The sequence below is a fragment of the Emydura macquarii genome, unplaced genomic scaffold (genome assembly GCF_026122565.2).
Source record: "Emydura macquarii macquarii isolate MOO-44397 ecotype Brisbane River unplaced genomic scaffold, CSIRO-AGI_Emac_v2 contig_1451, whole genome shotgun sequence".
In the NCBI taxonomy this organism is placed as follows: domain Eukaryota; kingdom Metazoa; phylum Chordata; order Testudines; family Chelidae; genus Emydura; species Emydura macquarii.
In genome coordinates this window covers 5,461,852-5,479,421 of record NW_027131588.1, presented here as the reverse complement: position 1 = coordinate 5,479,421, position 17,570 = coordinate 5,461,852, and the positions used below count along the sequence as shown (strand labels likewise).

The window sequence follows — 17,570 nt, the reverse complement described above, 5'->3', positions numbered from 1 at the left end:
CTTACCTGGAGATTCGGCAGCAGTTAACAGGAGTTAAGCAAACTACGCAGAGTAGCTTGCGTAACTCACGTCGACTGCTGTGCTTCCCTTCTGTGCTCTGTCTACACTGCTGTTCCCGTCGATGCAGCGCTACGCAACTTGATGGAGTGGTTTATCAGCGTCGACTTCCTGATCGATTGAGTGGGTCTACACTGACTGCTCAATCGATCCAGAAAGATTGATCTGGCGGCGGCGAATTTGCCTCTGTCAGTATAGACATGGCCTAGAAGTACCTACATGGGGAACAAATACTAAATAATGGGGTCTTCAGTCTAGCAGAGAAAAGTATAACATGATCCAATGTCTGGAAATTGAAGCTAGACAATTCAGAGTGGAAATAAGGCATAAACTTTTAATGGTGAGAGTAACAACTCACTGAGGGCAGTATTGGATTCTCCAACACTGGCAATTTTCAAAATTAGTTTTTCTAAAATATACGCTCTATAAATTATTTTTTGGAAGTTGTATGGCCTGTGTTATATAGAAGGTCAGTTTAGATGATCACAATGGTTCCTTCTGACCTTGGATCTCTGGATTGGGGGAGATAGGAGTCCTAGAAAAGTGAGAACAAATTTTCCATTTGTCTGTACTATATCCAAAACCCATACCACTTACTGAAGAAAGTACAGATGATCCTTCAACACATCTGAATTAGTCAAAGAACCAATCCCCTCCATTTTGCTTTATCACTAGTAAACTGTCGTCATGGCAAAAGCACATGCTTACTTGCCAACCATCTTTATTTGACAAATTTGAATGATTTTAAGTGATAAGTTATTCCCAGGTTCCTGGAAGCAGCACCAGTGGTAGGGTAACTCTCTCAGGAGAAGGATCCAGCCACTTCTCTTCCTCCCCTCTCTGGGATTCCAGGTACCTTATCTAAAGGCTTTTCCAAATACATATCTTTGCTCATGACCAGACTTTTTTGCCTGGATTAACAACCATATTGCATTTCCAAGTTGACAATTAAACATAGATATGGAAATTGTTGCAATGTGTAGAATGTGCTGCTGTGGAGAAAACTGCTTAGATTACTTTTAAAAAACTTGGACAGTATTTGGCAGTTGTGTTGCAGCATCCTCTATATATATTATAATGGTTTTGATCAAAATAGAGTACTTCATGGTTGGCTGACATGGCTGCTTATCCATACATTTTTCTTCATTCAATCAGCAACTCAGGTTTGTAAAAATCTTGTTTTGAAAGATATCCTATATTAATAGATTTGATAGTCACTACATCATTCAAATATAATTATTTTTAATCTTTAGAAACATCAATGGATTCTCGGCTTCAAAGGATACATGCAGAAATTAAAAATTCGCTCAAAATTGACAATCTTGTAAGTATATTGTGTTAATAACTGGTGTATATGTACAATGCAGTCAACTAAAATTTTCTGGAATGCTCTGAAAGATTACATAGAGTATTGCAATTAAAGGTATGCATTTAAACTTGCATCTTAAATAAAACCTTTGACTTTAAGATTAATACTAATAGATTCTTCAAACTGAATTCTAAAATTCTACGTTTTCACCATTTTATCTAAATTCTTAAAATATGCACTTCACTTACCTTGGACAAGGAACCTAGTCTGTTTTCACATTTTTCTATTATCTGTCCACTTCTGGTTCACTTTCTGGCACTGGTGCACTGTGCAGTTTGGACAGGATAATGCTGTGAAATTTGTGTTGCACAGAATGCAAAGGGAAAGTTTATCACTGACTTGCAAGTTCAAAAAATCGTGAGAGGTGGGTGGAAAGCATAAAAAAAATTGTAAACTAATATCCCATCAACTGGGGTTGGGTTCTCGTGCAAGCATCTGCTATCTTGATCTGTCCAAAATGGCACTATGTCCAGTGTTTACTATCTTCTTTGAAGCAATTCATTCATTGCTTCCTCAGCTTTCCTCATTGTCCTACCTCCCTCTCCTGCCATTCTGCCTTCACAAGTGCGGGTGTTCTTCATTCATCCTCTATATGTGTTTGAACCAGTGAACTATCTGGAGCCACATCACAGACTTTGACTTTTATCCTATTTCTTTCCTTCCAAAACCTGGCCCTTCATTGTAACTTCCTTTGACTTCATGTGACTGATGAGGAAGGTTGCTTCCCCAGCTGCCTTCTCCCTAGACACTGTGCTCCTTCTGTTGTCAAGGTACATCCCAGCAGCAGTAAGGGGAGGAGAGGGATTGGAAAAGTGAAGTTGGTTTAGAGAGGGGCCACATTGTCTTACAGTCCTTTCTTCTCTGCCCTTTCTTTCTTGATCATCATAGCAATATCTGGGGTATTAAGGGCAAGGGTCGGGGAGCTGGGGGTTGCCTCTGGCTCAGTGCCTGCTCCTCATTGGCCTGTTTGCCCCATGTGTACCATCTGCAGCATGGAAGCTGACTCCACAGCCAGCACTACAGTGGCCTCTGCTGGTATAGCATTTGCAGCTCAATTTGCCAACACTGGCATCTAGTGCTCAAAGCCAGAACTGCAGCATCAGTTTCAGCTGAATCAGAAATGCTGGGCTGCCAGAATTTTTTTTTTTTGCAGAGACAAGTAAAAATAGTCAAAAATCACAGGACTTGTGAAAGTATCACAAGAGTTGGCAACACTGAAAATTAATCCAAACAAATGGTGCTTCTTCAAGTGCTTGCATGTTGTTACACTGTAGGTGTGTGCATGTCCCATGCCCTGGTGCCAGAGAGTTTTCCTTAGTGGCACCTGTAGGGGTGACCACACCCACTTCTTAGCTGCTTGTGCTCCAAACAAGGGCAGAAAAGGAATAGCTGCCGTGCCCCTCCTTCAGTTCATTCTTACCGTCCATGGACGGTGGTTGGAGCATCTTGTTCCCTGTGAAAAACTTATTGCTGTTTGGTTACTTACCTGGTGATACTTTTTATTTTGTCATTTGATGCTTGATTTTTTTCTTTATTCTAATTTGATTTTAGTTTGAATTTTTTCAGTCTGACACTGCCTCAGCTGGTGCTGGGGGAGCCTATGCCAAGATCCACAGATTTCAAACTTTGCCCAGGCTATCAGAAGCTCATGCCTGATGGTGACCCTCATTCACATTGTTTCAAGTGCTTAGGCAAAGACTGCTTTAGAGACAGGTGCGCCATTTGTTGCAGTTTCAAGACCAGGATGAAAAAGCTGAGGAAAGAGTGCCTTCATTACATCCTGATGGAGGTGGCGCTTAGACTGGCATAAAAAACACGTTAATCTTTCAAGGGAAGCTCTTCCACGACTCCTTCCCAGAGCACTCCCCCAGCTGTGTCTGTTAAACATAGGAGCCACATGAGGTCCCCATCACCGGGACTTGTCTTCCTCTAGGTCAAGAGCTTCTGTTTCCTGCCTCAGAAACAAAAGTAAGTTGGCATCAGGTTCCTCAAAGATCAGGAATTGGGATTCCTTCAGAAAAGGCTGGTGCCGTACCGATGGTAGAGTGCACCCTCTGACTTGCTGCTTCCTGGTACTGGCTCATACAGAGGCACCTGAGCCATTGACTCTGGTGCCCTCCCTGGGCCATTGAAATGGGCTTTTTCTTTGGCTGAGACAGATCATGGTTATCTGATCACAGCAGGACAACCACCCATGTTGGTACCAATGATGCCGGAGGCTTATGGCACAGCAAGGGACATATGTTTGTCTTTACTGCTGTTGCCATTACTTTATGGTTAGGACTGTCAGCCAGTATCAGCACAGGATCTGATGTTGTCCGCACTGAGACACAGTATTTTGGACCTATTGGCTACAAGCCAGGTGCCACCCTCTTCAAGCTCATCAGTTCCAGTACTGACTCCTCCATGGCATACATTACAAGTGGCTAGCAAGCCATCTGTGCTGCCTCCAGCACTGTAATCCTGACATAGATCACCTTAGGAAAATGGCAGTTTCTCTTGGCATTCAGGTGGAACTAGTGGAAGAGAACATCCACAAGCTGGTTGACATTCTACATCCCATCCCCGGTGGGAAAGGTAGTTCTGCCTATAAATGATACTGTTATGCAGTTCTGTAAAACACTGTGGCAAATCCCTTTTTCCAACCCATCTGTGGCCAAATGAATGGAACACAAATATAAGGTTCTATTCCAAGGGTTTGAGCAGTTTCATTCACACCCTATGCCAAACTCACTAGTAGTAGCTGTGGTGAATGAAAGGGGTCATCAAGGCTGCACTAAAGCTAACCCTGAAGAAAAATGTGCCAATAATCTTGACCTATTTGTAGAAAGATTTATTCTACAGTGAATGTACAGCTTCACATTGCTAATCACCATCATTCAGTTTGCGAACCAACTGCCAGAAGGTTCTAGGGAACTTTTTCTCTCTGAGCCCAAAGGTCTACAGTGCAATTAAACATCCCCTTAGCCTGACCCCGAGTCAGCTGGGGCTTTTTAATTGTAGTGTAGACATACCCAGTATGACCCCACACACTAGGCTGCACCTCAGAGCGCTGCATGCATGGCTCAGATCAGTACCATCACCTTCACCACTTGGACAAGCTTGTGTGCATCCTGGATGGGGTTTTGTCACATCTGTTTGGTGAGTTAAGACAAAATCTGTAGAGGGAGTTGCCTTTGCTCCATCTCTCTCCTCTATAACTCTGGCAATGGATGCTTCAGCCATGTTCTGGGGAGCACTTCTGGGCAGGCTTCAAGCTCCAAGGGTTGTGGACTGACCACAAGGTCCAGGTTACATATAAACATTCTCGAATTGCAAGCAGTATTATGTGTGTATCAGTGGTTCCTGCTTCATATTCAGGGCACAACTCTCCAAGTGCTCACCAACAGCACCACAGCCGTGTTTTATGTGAACAAACAAGGAGATGCCAGATCAGACAGCCTGTGTCATGAAGCTGTCCAGTTGTGGAATGTCTGCATTTGGAGCTCGGTCACTCTGAAGACATCTTACTTGCCAGGGGTTCAGAACAGATTGGCAGAAAGCCTATGCTAATCCTTCAGTTTAGACCATGAATGGTCTCAACACAGCCATTCTAGCTTCAGTATTCCACATAGAGGGTCTTCATCAATCAGTTACTTTCCCTGGTTCTGTTACAGTCTGAGACACAGCCCCAGGTGAACCTCAGATGCATATCTGTTCCTGGGGGAGAAAGACCTGTTATATGCATATCTACCAGTTCCCCTTGATTCCCAGGGCCATTCTCAAGCTAAAGCAAGATCAAGGCAGAATAATAGAGTTCCAGCCTAGCCAAGCCCAAGACCACCATTGTATTACACCCGTCACAGGCTTTCCACTTGAGAGCCTGGCTGTTACCAATAACTGGAGACCTTCTCACCAGAACCATGGCCAGGTACTGTACCCAAATCCTCAGGTACTGTACCTCACAGAGATCTGCACCAACTTGAGTTTTGAATTTAGTGGTGTTGGCTCTAATGGATCCTTGTTTTGAGCCTTTAGTGTCATGTTTATTGATATGCCCTTCCGTGAAAGTCACTTTTTTATTGGCCATCATCACCTGCACTATGAGAATGGGAGAACTGAACGCAGTAGTCACAGATCTGCCTTCCACAATTTTTTTTACGAGGAAGGTTCAGTTGAAGGCAAACCACATCTTGACAAGGATGAGCAAAGGTGCTCCGAACCCTAGATGTTTGTTGCGCTTCAGATTTTTACTGGAACAGGACAGAGCCCTTTCAGGTTTCTTCACAGTTTTTTTGTTTCATTTGCAGAGCATATGAGAAGACAATCAATTACAACACAGAGATTCTCAAAATGGATCACTAGCTGCATTGCCACGTGTTATACTGCCAAAGGTGTCGCGCCTCCAGACAAGCTGGCAGCATGCTCAAGTAGAGTGCCTTCAGTCTCAGCAGCATTTGTGGCACATGTCCTTATTGTGGACACATGGAGGGGAGTGACGTGGTCTTCCATTCATATATTCACCAGACATCATGCATTTGACAGTTGCATCAAGGGAGGATGCAAATGTAGGAAAAGTGGTTCTTTGTTCCCCCTTCTGATGAGATTCCAAACCCTCATCACCTTACAGTGTAATGGACATATGCAAGCACATGAAGAAAAAATGGTTACTCACCTTCTCGTAACTGTTCAAGATACATTGCATATGTCCATTACATGACCCACTCTCCTTCCCTGGTGCATTAGAGTCTCTCATTGGCTTCCTTGCAAAGGAGCTGAAGGAAGGGCAGGGCAGCTGAATGCTCATTTGGTACTACAGGAACCAGGAGGTGAGCAGGGCTGATTGATACTATTAGGAAAACTCCAGAACAAGTACGCTGGACATGCACACAATCTACAGTTGTAATGGACATGTGCAACACATCTTGAAGAACAACAGTTACAAGAAGGTAAGTAAGTAACCGTTTTAAATTGAGATAAAAAATAATTAAAACTCTTCCACCGATACTAGGTTTATAAAAATATTTTCAGTTCTACAAAATGTAAATCTTTATTCTGCAGACCATTGGCTTGACTCCAAATCAGTAAAAACATTCAGCATATCCAGTGACTTTTCTTTAATGAGTTAAAACTTGAACTGGCTTTTTTCTTAACTTTTTTTGTGGAGATGTGCTTATCAGGGCGAGAAAAGTTGTTTGCAGAATAAGAACAGAGACATTTTCCATCTAACCTATTCTAACTGATCATGTTTATCATTAAGCAACCATAGGGAATATAGTGTATTGTGCAGAGACAATAGTCCTGACTTTTTCCCTTCCAGCTAGAGCTGGACAGAACTTCTTGGATAAATAGCTTATTTGCAAAAAAAATTTCAGTTGTCCCAAAGCTATTTGCAAATTTGACATGAATTTGCCAAATGCTTTAGGGCACACAATATTTTTTTGGGGGGGGAACTTTCGTGCTAGTCACAAAATGGCTAGAGAGTGCAGTGGTCACCCGTATTGCAGGAGAGTGGCCCTAACCCCTGGGCTATTCTGGGGTGGCTCTTTCTCAATCTGTCCTGTTGAAGCTATTCAATAGTATAGTTTATTGGAGCAGTGACATGGACTTGGGTGTTCCTTCTTCTGTGTGAGTGTCCTAGGCATAAGGCTATACAGTTCATTCTTTTTTTTTTCTCTCTCTCCCTTCAGTCCCCCCATTCCAATGACTATTCAAGTAATTCATACAAAGCAGAACATCTTCAACAGGGAGAGATTGAGAAAGTCCCAGCCAAGACTACCCTATAGCCCTAATAGGTTTGGAGATTTAACTGGGAGGTGAATCCCTTCTTCATGTCAGGGAGTAGCCTGTAATAGACTTTCGCCCTAAGCATAGGTGCTAAAACTCTGCATAAAGATGCAGTATTGATGACTTATGCTGGCAGATGGATCTTGTTAGCTCCAACCAAGATATAAAAGGAGTTGGAGTCTCTCACTGAGGAAGAGGAAACAGAGGGCTGATACAGGCATCCTATCCTGCAGGGAAGCTTTAGTACTAGCTGAACTTGGGGAGAAACTTTACGTCAAAATTTTCATACTTCGGCCTTAAAGTATTGAATTCATAGAAGCAGCAGAAAGTATAGGGTGACGTTCTGTTTTTAGTATTTTCATAGTTCCACGCCACATGGAACTTCAGTTTGAGTTACAGGAAGAGAGTTAGATTTGAGACACTACCTGCTTTGTGTTGAAACAAGTGATTAAGTTTGTGTTAAACATTACTATATGTCCATGTACCATGGATGTATGAAGTACTCTTTGGTGGGGAAAGTTTGGAATTTAGTTTGTGCCTAACAGGGAATTTCTCATTTGTAGATTTTTTTTTGAGTATACAAATGTAGGGTTTTTGCATTTATGTACATTGTTACAAATTCCAAACTACTGATAAGGCTTTTTAACTAATATTCTGTGTATATATATTCTAGCATTACTTATAAGCCTGGGTTTCTGATATTACTTATCAACCTCAGATCAAAAAAAAAAAAAAGTTAAAGTTGAGACTTGACACTGGCTTCTTGTTTAACAGGATGTGAACAGATGTATTGAGGCCCTAGATGAGCTTTCTTCACTTCAGGTTACAATGCAGCAAGCTCAGAAGCACACAGAGATGATCTTGACACTAAAGAAAGTAAGATTTGCAACTTCATCCTAAACAGCATAATATAATGCATCTTTATCCTAAAAGTATAATGAATTGTCTGTTCTCTTGAGTTATCATTTAAGCTTATTCATTTCAGTGGACCTTGTGAAAGTTCCTGTTTTGTTTGTTTAGAAGTCTGGGTACGGTTCATGGGTTAAGCATTTTTATAGCACTTAGTTTAATATGAAGGATGAGCAAATATTTGTAAAACAATTTAAATATGGGATATGCACAAGTATGTTACAATTTTCACACATGTATCTTCAGATACGGAAGTTCAAAGTTAGTCAGGTTATCATGGAGAAATCCACTATGCTGTACAACAAGTTCAAGACTATGTTTCTGGTTGGGGAAGGAGATTCTGTTCTCTCACAAGTGCTGAATAAATCACTTGCTGAGCAAAAACAACATGAGGAAGCAAATAAACCCAAAGAACAGTGGAAGAAAGGACCAAATAAGAAAATGGAAAAAGAAAAAGAACAAACAGGTATGTGGCGGTGTCCTCAAACTTCCCCCTGGACAGCTTAACTGCATTAGCCCAGACAGTCAACTGGTATATGGTAATAGTTTCTATTTTCCATAAACCCATGTTGATTGGTGTTAATTATATTGCCCTTCTTTAACTCTTTATTAATCAAGTCCCATATTAGTTGTTCCATTAGCCCAGGATTGATGACAGGCTAACAGACCTATAAGTAGCTGGGTCATCCCATTTACTCTTTTTAAATTTTGGCACAACAGTGCATTTCTTTTAGTCCTCTGAAACTTCCCTAGTATTCCAAGACTCATTGAAAATGTACATTAGCTCCTCAGCCAGCACTTTCGAAACTCTTGGATGTAAGTATCTGGACCTACTGAATTAAAAATGTCTAACTTTAATAGCTGCTGTTTAACATCCTCCTAAGTTACATGTGCAATGGAAAGTATTTCATCCTCATCATCATATGAGTACATCATCTGGTACATCAACAAATACAGAACAGAAATATTTATTGCATACTTCTACTTTTTCTGCATTATTATGGACAATTTACCATTTCCATCTAGTAATGGACCAATGTTGTTAGAATTTCTTTTGTTCCTAATAAATTTGAAATATTCCTTATTTTCTTTAACTCTGCTGGCCATAGATTGATACTTATTTTCTACAATTCCTAACTTCTGATTTAGCAGTTCCCAGTTATTCATATTTTACCATTTAAATTATTTCTCCCAACTAATTTGGCTCATAATTGTTTACAACTTTGTGACATTGGCCATTATAAAGCACCAAATATATTTATTACTGGTTTGGCCTTTATTCTGGGTGCACATAAATAGGTATGATCAAGTCATGATCACTTGTACCTAAGGCACCACTAATTTTTAGTTGTGTGATCATTTCTTTTTTTCCCACTCAAAATGAGATCTAATATAAAATTTCCCCTTGTTATTTTCCTAATAAAAAAGTGTTGAATCCAACATGTATAATATTTAGAAATTGAGGATGTTTTAGTGTGGGTAGCATAAGACCTTCAGCACTTGTCACACAGATTGAAGTTCCCCATTGTATGATACAGCTTATTTTCCTACACATTATAGATAGGTATTTAAGGAACCAGTCATCCTAGTCTGTAGCAAACAACAACTAGTAGCCATCTTGTGCTTTATCTGTTAGAACATTGATCAATAAGCATTCAAGATCATTTCCTTCAGAGTTGTCAGTGACTCAAACACGTAATGACATTTTTGACAGAGTGCCATTCTCTGCCACTTTTGCCCCCAATTATTCCTAAACAGCTTTCAAGTTTTAACATTCCACTCATGAGACTCTTCCCTCCTCCAAGTCTCAGTAATACCAACTAGGTTGATACTGTCCACTTAGTCAAATTGTGGCAAAATTTTAGGAACAGATGTCCATCTCCCTCATTAGTAGCTACTTTCAGTACCACTGAACCCGTCACAAATGCTTACAGGAGATACTTACAATTCTCACTGTTTAGGCCATCAATCCTAATAACGGACACAAAAGCAGTACTTGCTCTCTTTACTATGCTTACCTTTTTATTTCTGCTTTCTCATCATTTCCAGCATAATACTGGAGCAATAAACTATTTAGAGGATGATAGAGTTCTCAGGCAGGGATTTTAAATCTCATTGGTAAATCAGCTTCATATTTCTCTTTCTCCCTGCAACCTCTCCACATACTTGTGTCTCCTGTAGAAACCATCCTCCATGTCACGTGCAGCTGGAGCCTATTACAATTCCATAGTTAAAAAATAGTTGTTCTGGTATCTCTAGTCTGGCCAAAACCAGTAAGAATTGGAAATCTTTTCAAATTGTCCATGTGATGTTTCCAACCTAACTTTTATAAGCCTGTTGCTTCTGAACTTAGACTTAACCAAATGTCCTTGAGTTTTTGTTTGGGAATGTGTGTTATGAATTAGAAGAACAAAGATTACTACTGTGAAAGCAGTAGTTTTCCACAATATTTTATATACCTAATATTTTTTTATCTTTTCAGTATTCTTTATAAAATAGGGAATGTTTCCCCTTTTTTATTTGAATGTTTGAGGAAGTTATGAGGCTGAATTGGGTATATAAAATGGGCCAAAACCTAATAAAACTTGTCACAATACTAGCTTTTGCTTTTTAGAAACTATTTCAGTTTAAGATTTCAGGACTGAGTGTCAAACTCACACAATGCAGAGGTTGATGTTCACAGCAAAAGGATTGAGGTTTTTAGAGTTTTTATTTTTGCTTACTTAATACACTGTGCTGACATTGTGCAGTCTTTTTGCTTTGTAACTTCAAAGGTTCAAAACTAATGAATGGAGGAGGGCCTGATGCTCAAGACAGTAACCAGTCACAGCACAATGGAGACAGCAGTGAAGAAAAGAGAGACAAGCATGAAGTTGGCACTAAGAAAAAGTGAGGGAAGTTTTAATTTTTGTAACAATGAATTACATGTTCCTCTGTTTTAGAAGGCTTATTATTCATTTAAAAAAAAAAACAGCAAAACTGTTAAGTTAGTACTTTAATCATATTTTGGATACTTGACTGATATTTTACCAGGTTTTTCCTAAGGATTGTAGGGAAAAACAGTGAGAAGTAAATATTTGGTCTCAATATTCAAACTAAAGGTGAGAGAAATTTGTAGGATAAAAATAAATGCTTCAGACTTTTTAAAAAAATATTTTAGTCTAGAAGGTGAGGGAGTGATTTTACAGAAAGTCATGGCAGAGGACAGACCATTTAGATGTGACAGTGACACAGCAACAAGTCTTAATTTACTAGACTTCAGACTAATACAACCACAAGCAGAAACTGTTTTAAACCTGGAAGCAAAGGCAGCCCAGATTAAGGGGAAAAGATTATATAGAAACTGTAACTGCTGTATTCCTACCACCCAACTTTTACAAAATATCTGTAATTCTTGTAACATCCATTGATTAATAAACATGTTAAATTACTAATTTTAATTATAAAATTCTCAAAATACAATTAGTTTATCCAAACTGTTTTACTATGAAATCTCAAAAAACTGTGGTGATGTGGGGCAGTTTATTAAAAGTTTTGACAAGTTCAATTGTTGTGTTCTGATCAAGCATCTGTTTTCTGCTTGTTTGAGTTTCTAAATGGTCTAAATATTTAAAAGTAAATCTTTGTAAAATTACTTAGGTGGAAAATAATTCTTACCTGTTGTGTTTACCACCCCCATCCTCCTCCACAACACTGTCCGTCAATATGGTGCCATATAGACAATGATGGCAGCAATATGTTGTGTGCTGGGACCGAAGTACATTGTGTGCTGGGAGTAAATTGGCTACATTATGGGGATTTAAAAGAAGAAAGTAGCTTAAAATCCGTTGTTTGCTGAACCCTCCTTTCCTTCGGGTACCTGCTCATTTACTGTATTCTGCTGGTGGTGAATGTGCCCAGTGCACTTGAGTTCATAATCTTTTGGTGAACACTGTTGGGAGCCATGCTTCTGACCTGAGTGTCTTGTGCCTCCAAGAGACGGCATTAAGGGCAGAGCAACCCCAACCACTTCTCATTTCCATCTCACCATCTATGGCTACAAGTTTACATTTGTAGAGTCCAACCACCTTTGCTTGCTGTGCAGCTTCTTATGTAAATAGCTGTAGATAGGAAGGTTACCTGGTAGTTAGTTATGTTGTCATTAGGGTTAGTGCTAGAGGGTTTTTTTAATAGCAGTTTCTTTTTTCCTTTGGAAGAAAACTCACTAGTACTGGAATTGGTCACTATGAATGCAAATCTCCGGGCTTTAAAAATTGCCCTTTGTGTGAGGTTGTAATGCCTCTCAATTATGAGCACACCAGATGCTTCTTGAGTCTGGATAAAGATCACTTTACAGAACGATGTCATTTGTAAATGTTTTTCTAAAAGAACCCAGAGAGATGGAGAAGGGAGTCTTGTTTGCAAATGCTCCTTCAGGTGAAGTCAATGCATCTCTCATCAGAATCTAAGTCAGAAACTTCTGAGCACCTGTCATCTATAAATTCTCCTGCTTGCTCCTCTGTGCGTGGAGCTAAAGTTCCTGCTCCTAAAGATGCTTGGTAAAATCTCCAAGGAGAAGGGGAAAAAGAGTACCAACTCTACAGAGAGAAGAGATTTAGGTATCCTTCACCAGGTCCCCATCTGAAGCCTTAGACGAAAAGTGTTGCACAGCCTAAAAAGGATGTCCATGGCATCCAGTCAGGCACTGGTCACTGTCTTTGACCAACTTCCTTGGTACTGCCTGGTATTGACCTCTTAGCATTGTAGCCTCTGGTACTGATGTCAACAGTACAGTCTACCCTGGTACTGACATCAACTACTTGTCTACCTTGCACCAATGTATTTGGTACCAAATACCTATATGGCATCTAAAGACCCTAAGTGGTTTCTTCATTACTGGTTTCCCCACTATTAGCAGTAGTAAACGTGTCTCCCAGGTACTGATTGCTGCAGTACTGGCCTGAGCACAGTCTGAGAGTGCTATCTGTACACCAGCTGGTGCAGTTGCATTCTCCTCTTCAGGCTCTAAGGGAGGTTTCACTGGCTCATTCCCTGGAGTCTAGGTATTCAGGTATACATTTGAGAGAGAGAGAATCAAGAGCTAAGTCTTATTACCATAGATCTAGAAGCTGTAGAAGGGATAGTATTCCCTGATATCCTCCCCCTTGGCCTGATTGGACTCTGCAGGGAATGCATCATGCTGGAAGGCCAGTGTCTGCATCCTAATCAAGGGCTAGATCCCCCTTCATCTTACAGCCAGCTGAACAGACTGTGGTTATAACTCTGATTAGAAGTCACAAGCAGAAGACCATCCTGTTCCAGCTCATTCGTCATCCCTGGATGAAGTGGTTCCTATGTCATCTACCTCAAACCCAGATGGTTGTTACGTGTTCCACAACTGTTACACAGAATGGCGGATACACTGAAGATTCCACTTGAGGTGGTCAAGTAAAAAAAAAAAAAAAAAAAAAACACAAGTTCCAGGACATCCTATGCCTTTTGTTACTAGGATTTCTTGCAGTACTCATCAATGAGGGGGTTTTAGAGCTGGCTAAATTGCTCTGGCAGATGCCTGCATCATCAAAGAGAGCAGAGCATCACTACCAAGTGACTTCACAGGGTTTTGAGAAATTTTTTATATTCCTCCCACACACAGGTCTTTAGTGATTACTATGGTGTATGAGAGATCAGGACAGAGCCAATCACAAGACAAGAAACCTCCAAAAATACATTTACTTGGATGCAAAAACTATTCTACATAATCTCCAAATTAGAATTGCCAATTACCAGGTCCTGTTGGCAAAATATGATTATTTTAATTGGGACTGTATATCTACATTTGCAGACAAACTTCAACAAAACAGGGAGGAGCTTGTCACTGATTGGCAAAGGTCAACTTAAGTCAACTCCAAAGTAGCCCTGGATGCTGCAGATACAGCTATAGATCTGGAAACTCTCTCAATAGAAATCTCTGGTGATTGGAGCCAGGAGGACTTCCTTATATCAAAAGAAGAACAAATTACAATTGAGACACTTCTTTGAGAGAGGTGAGCTTTTCAGTGCTAAACAGCTGAGGCCTTTACACTCTTTGAAGAACTCCCATGCTATACATTGAGATCCCCTAGTGCACATTGCACCAAATTGTAAGCACCTTAAGCCTCAAGCACAGCAAAGTCAGTATCTTTTACACCCAATGCAGACAACCTTATACACCTAAGAAGTGCCAAAAATTCCCCAAAAGGAAGTCAGCTGCATCCTATCTACTAATCAGCCCTGGTTGTCATCAAGGCAGCAGATTTGATTTCTTGATGGGAGCAATGTACAAATTCTGTAGGATCTGACTCTTATATCCCCTCCATTTGGGAATCATTTGTTTCATTTTCTTGGATCTGGAGCACCATGACACACCACTGAGTCTTGGAAATTGTAGAGATGGTCTAATGCATCCAGTTCCAGATCTTCCCCAGGGACCCTCTCATGAAAGTATGCTACATCAGGAGGTGCAATCGCTTCTGAGTCTCAGATCAGTGGAGTAGACCTTAGGATCATAGAGGAAAGGGATTTTACTAATTTTCTGATTCCAAAAAGAGGGGGTAGGGGTGCTTTAATCCTGTTCTGGACCTGAAACTTCATTTGCAAGCTGAAGTTCAAGATAGTGATTCCAGCATCAGTAGTACCAACCTTAGATCCACATGACTGATACACACCTCTCTACCTCCAAGACCCTCTTTTCCATATAGCAGTTCACTCTTGCTAGAGAAGGTATCTGAGACATCAGGTGGTCAATTCCCACTACCAGTACAGGGTGCTACAACCCTCAAATTAAGGGGTACTCCACACCTTTGCACCCTATTTCTAAATTCCGATTCCTGAGCCAGATTCCTAAAAGGGCCTTATAAGAGTATATCACCCCAGTTAAATAACCTCCATCTCTTTGGGATCTAAATATTTGTACTGACAGGGTTAATGGCTCACTCTTCTAGCCATTTAACTACATGTTCCTATTTCATCATTCCATCAGAACAGCCTTGCTAGTAGTAATAATATCGACCAGAAAGATAGGAGTAATACAAATGCAAATGACACCCCCATGTGTCTTCTCATTTAAGACATGGTGTCTTTTGAGACTTAACCCAAGATTTTACCAGAAATAGTCTTTCTTTTAAATCAGGTTATACGCCTACTTGTACTTTTCCTACACCTGCTTTCAGACAAAGTCACAGCTAATCTTCACATCCTAAATGTTCTTACGACACTCTCTTTCTTTATAGATAAAACCAAGTCAATTAGAGTATACTGTGACTGCATAGTTAGAGAGACAAACTTTGTGTTTCTGCTTTTTTCAAGCTATGAATTCATCTGTCATTGAGAGTGATGACAGCTCATTCTATTTTGCCCTTTTTTTTTTTAAATAAAAAGTCCCCATGCTAGAGATACGTAGGGTATCTACTTGAGGTTCAGTGGACATGTTTACCCAGTGTTAGAGTGTAGTGGAAACATCAATATCTGAGGCTAATTTTGATAGGGCTGTCCTACAACTATTAAGGTAGACTCCTACCATCCTGTACGTTAGGTCACTGCTTGAGAGCCACCAACAGTGGAATACATATAGATAAACTCTAGAAGAAGAAGAAGAAACTTACAAATCTTGCAGTAACTGTAGTTCTTTGAGATGTATTTTCCATATGTATTCCATGACCAGCCTCCCTTCCCTATTTTTTTCTGTTTGATGTAATAGGCTTGCTTACCATTTAACTAAAATATTTTGGAAAAATTCTGGGCATATGTAGAATACTTAGTGCACTGGAATAATATTAAATTACAATTAGTAAATTATGTGAAAGCAGTATGAGGCCTCGTTCACATGAGAGAAGGGTTAAGGTCTGTTAGCAAATTATTCAAAGAGGATTAGTTACTAAATGAACATGACTAGCTGAGAAGAGTGAATAACTGAGGTTTTTAGTCTAAAACTACTCTGTATCTAGTAATCTTTACGTATTGTTATTGCATGAGGAACTTCACACGTTTGGTGTGAGGAGAGTATTAACCTCTTTCTGCTTTATTATTTTTCTAGAACATCTGGTGAAGAAAGAGAGCTTGAAAAAATATCAAAGGACTCTTCCTCTGAAAATAAATGATGCCACTAAAATTTTTGTTTAAAATACAAATTAAAGAGGATTGTTAAGTTTTGGATTTCAAATCTATAGACTGCTGAAAGTTTTAAATAATTTTATAAGCATAGTATTTTAATGTTAAAAATTTTGTGGAATAAAAGTCCCCTTTAATCTTGGTTTTAAACATATTTAAACATTCTTGCTGATAGTTTTGTTCAGTATTAACAGGCTATACACAGTTCAAATAGGAAAAGGAAATCCATTTAGGAAACTGAAAAAAATGCTTGTATGTCACAAGATTTGGAGCTGTAGTATATTTTTACCTGAGTGCTGTATGTTAATGTCTAAACACTTTTTTTTTAAATTGCCAGACTGCTTCATTTGTATAAACCTATCCTCTTCCTAAAATACTGACCTCTGTTTGTGCATAGTTATCAGAACTCTGATGTTTGTCAGACTCTCTTTTCACTGTGTTTTGTAGGAGTTGAAAGCAGCATTTTTATAGCAGTTAAAATGTTAATGTATAAGTATACTTAATCACTCATTTTTAAATAAAAGTTTAGTTTTGTTCTTGCAAACTCATTGTGCCAATATATAATGCTATGTGACTTTCCGTGGTATGCTTTTGGTATTATAGATGTCATACTAGGAAAAAATGACCTATTGATGCACATAGATCAGAAAACACTGTCTTGAACAATTTCTAAAAATTAAAGAATTGAAATGGATACAGAAGCAAGTGATACTGCATTTTTTGTGTGTTGAGAGTTGCTTAAATTAATAGGCATTCATATGGTTCAGAAGTATCATTGCCAACACCAGGTCTAATTTTGAAAATCTAAAGGAACAAGAAGGAAGAATGATAAGAGTTTATCTTGGAATTAGTTTAGGGCTACACAACCTAAGTTTTGTGAAGTACATCAAGGAAACACGATCAGGAAGATTTTCAAAACCAAAAAGGGGATGAAGCATCCAACTCCTATTGAACTTCCCTTTATATCCTTGAAAATATCCCCTTTTCTCGCAATATAAAGATGAACATACCTTCCATTGACACCTTTGTCTTGTTTTAAAACTTACTTCAAGAGGTAGACCTAGACAGGTGAGATTTTCAAAACTCTGCAGAATTTGGATATATGTTTGTCAGACTGAATTTAGGAAAATGAATGTAGCATTCCTTTGACAGAGAGAGAAAAATGGTGATTTTAAAAATCCAAGTTCAACATTGCAACTGCTAGTGGTTCATCAGATTGATAATTATATATAATCTGTGGGAGGCTGGAAATGTTGTCGTCAGGGATTTGCTGTGTATATAGTGTCCACTTCATGTTTTGCTGTGTTTTACTCAGTATTGTCATGTTTTTCCACCTCACATG

General features: G+C 39.4%; 1 protein-coding gene across 2 annotated transcripts in view; it reads left to right on the top strand.

The window, feature by feature from the left end:
- Positions 1–16,929, top strand: part of PSIP1 (PC4 and SRSF1 interacting protein 1) — a 50,810-nt gene extending 33,881 nt beyond the window's left edge. Inside the window, exons 13-17 of one of the 2 annotated variants that reach the window (XM_067553114.1) lie at positions 1,311–1,381; positions 7,967–8,068; positions 8,348–8,567; positions 10,852–10,990; positions 16,155–16,929. In XM_067553114.1, the coding sequence (XP_067409215.1) occupies positions 1,311–1,381; positions 7,967–8,068; positions 8,348–8,567; positions 10,852–10,990; positions 16,155–16,218 (596 nt within the window). In that variant the 3' untranslated portion in view covers positions 16,219–16,929. The remainder of the gene's footprint in view (positions 1–1,310; positions 1,382–7,966; positions 8,069–8,347; positions 8,568–10,851; positions 10,991–16,154) is intronic. The other variant, XM_067553115.1, reaches the window with a different exon arrangement.
- Positions 16,930–17,570: the final 641 nt, after the last annotated feature.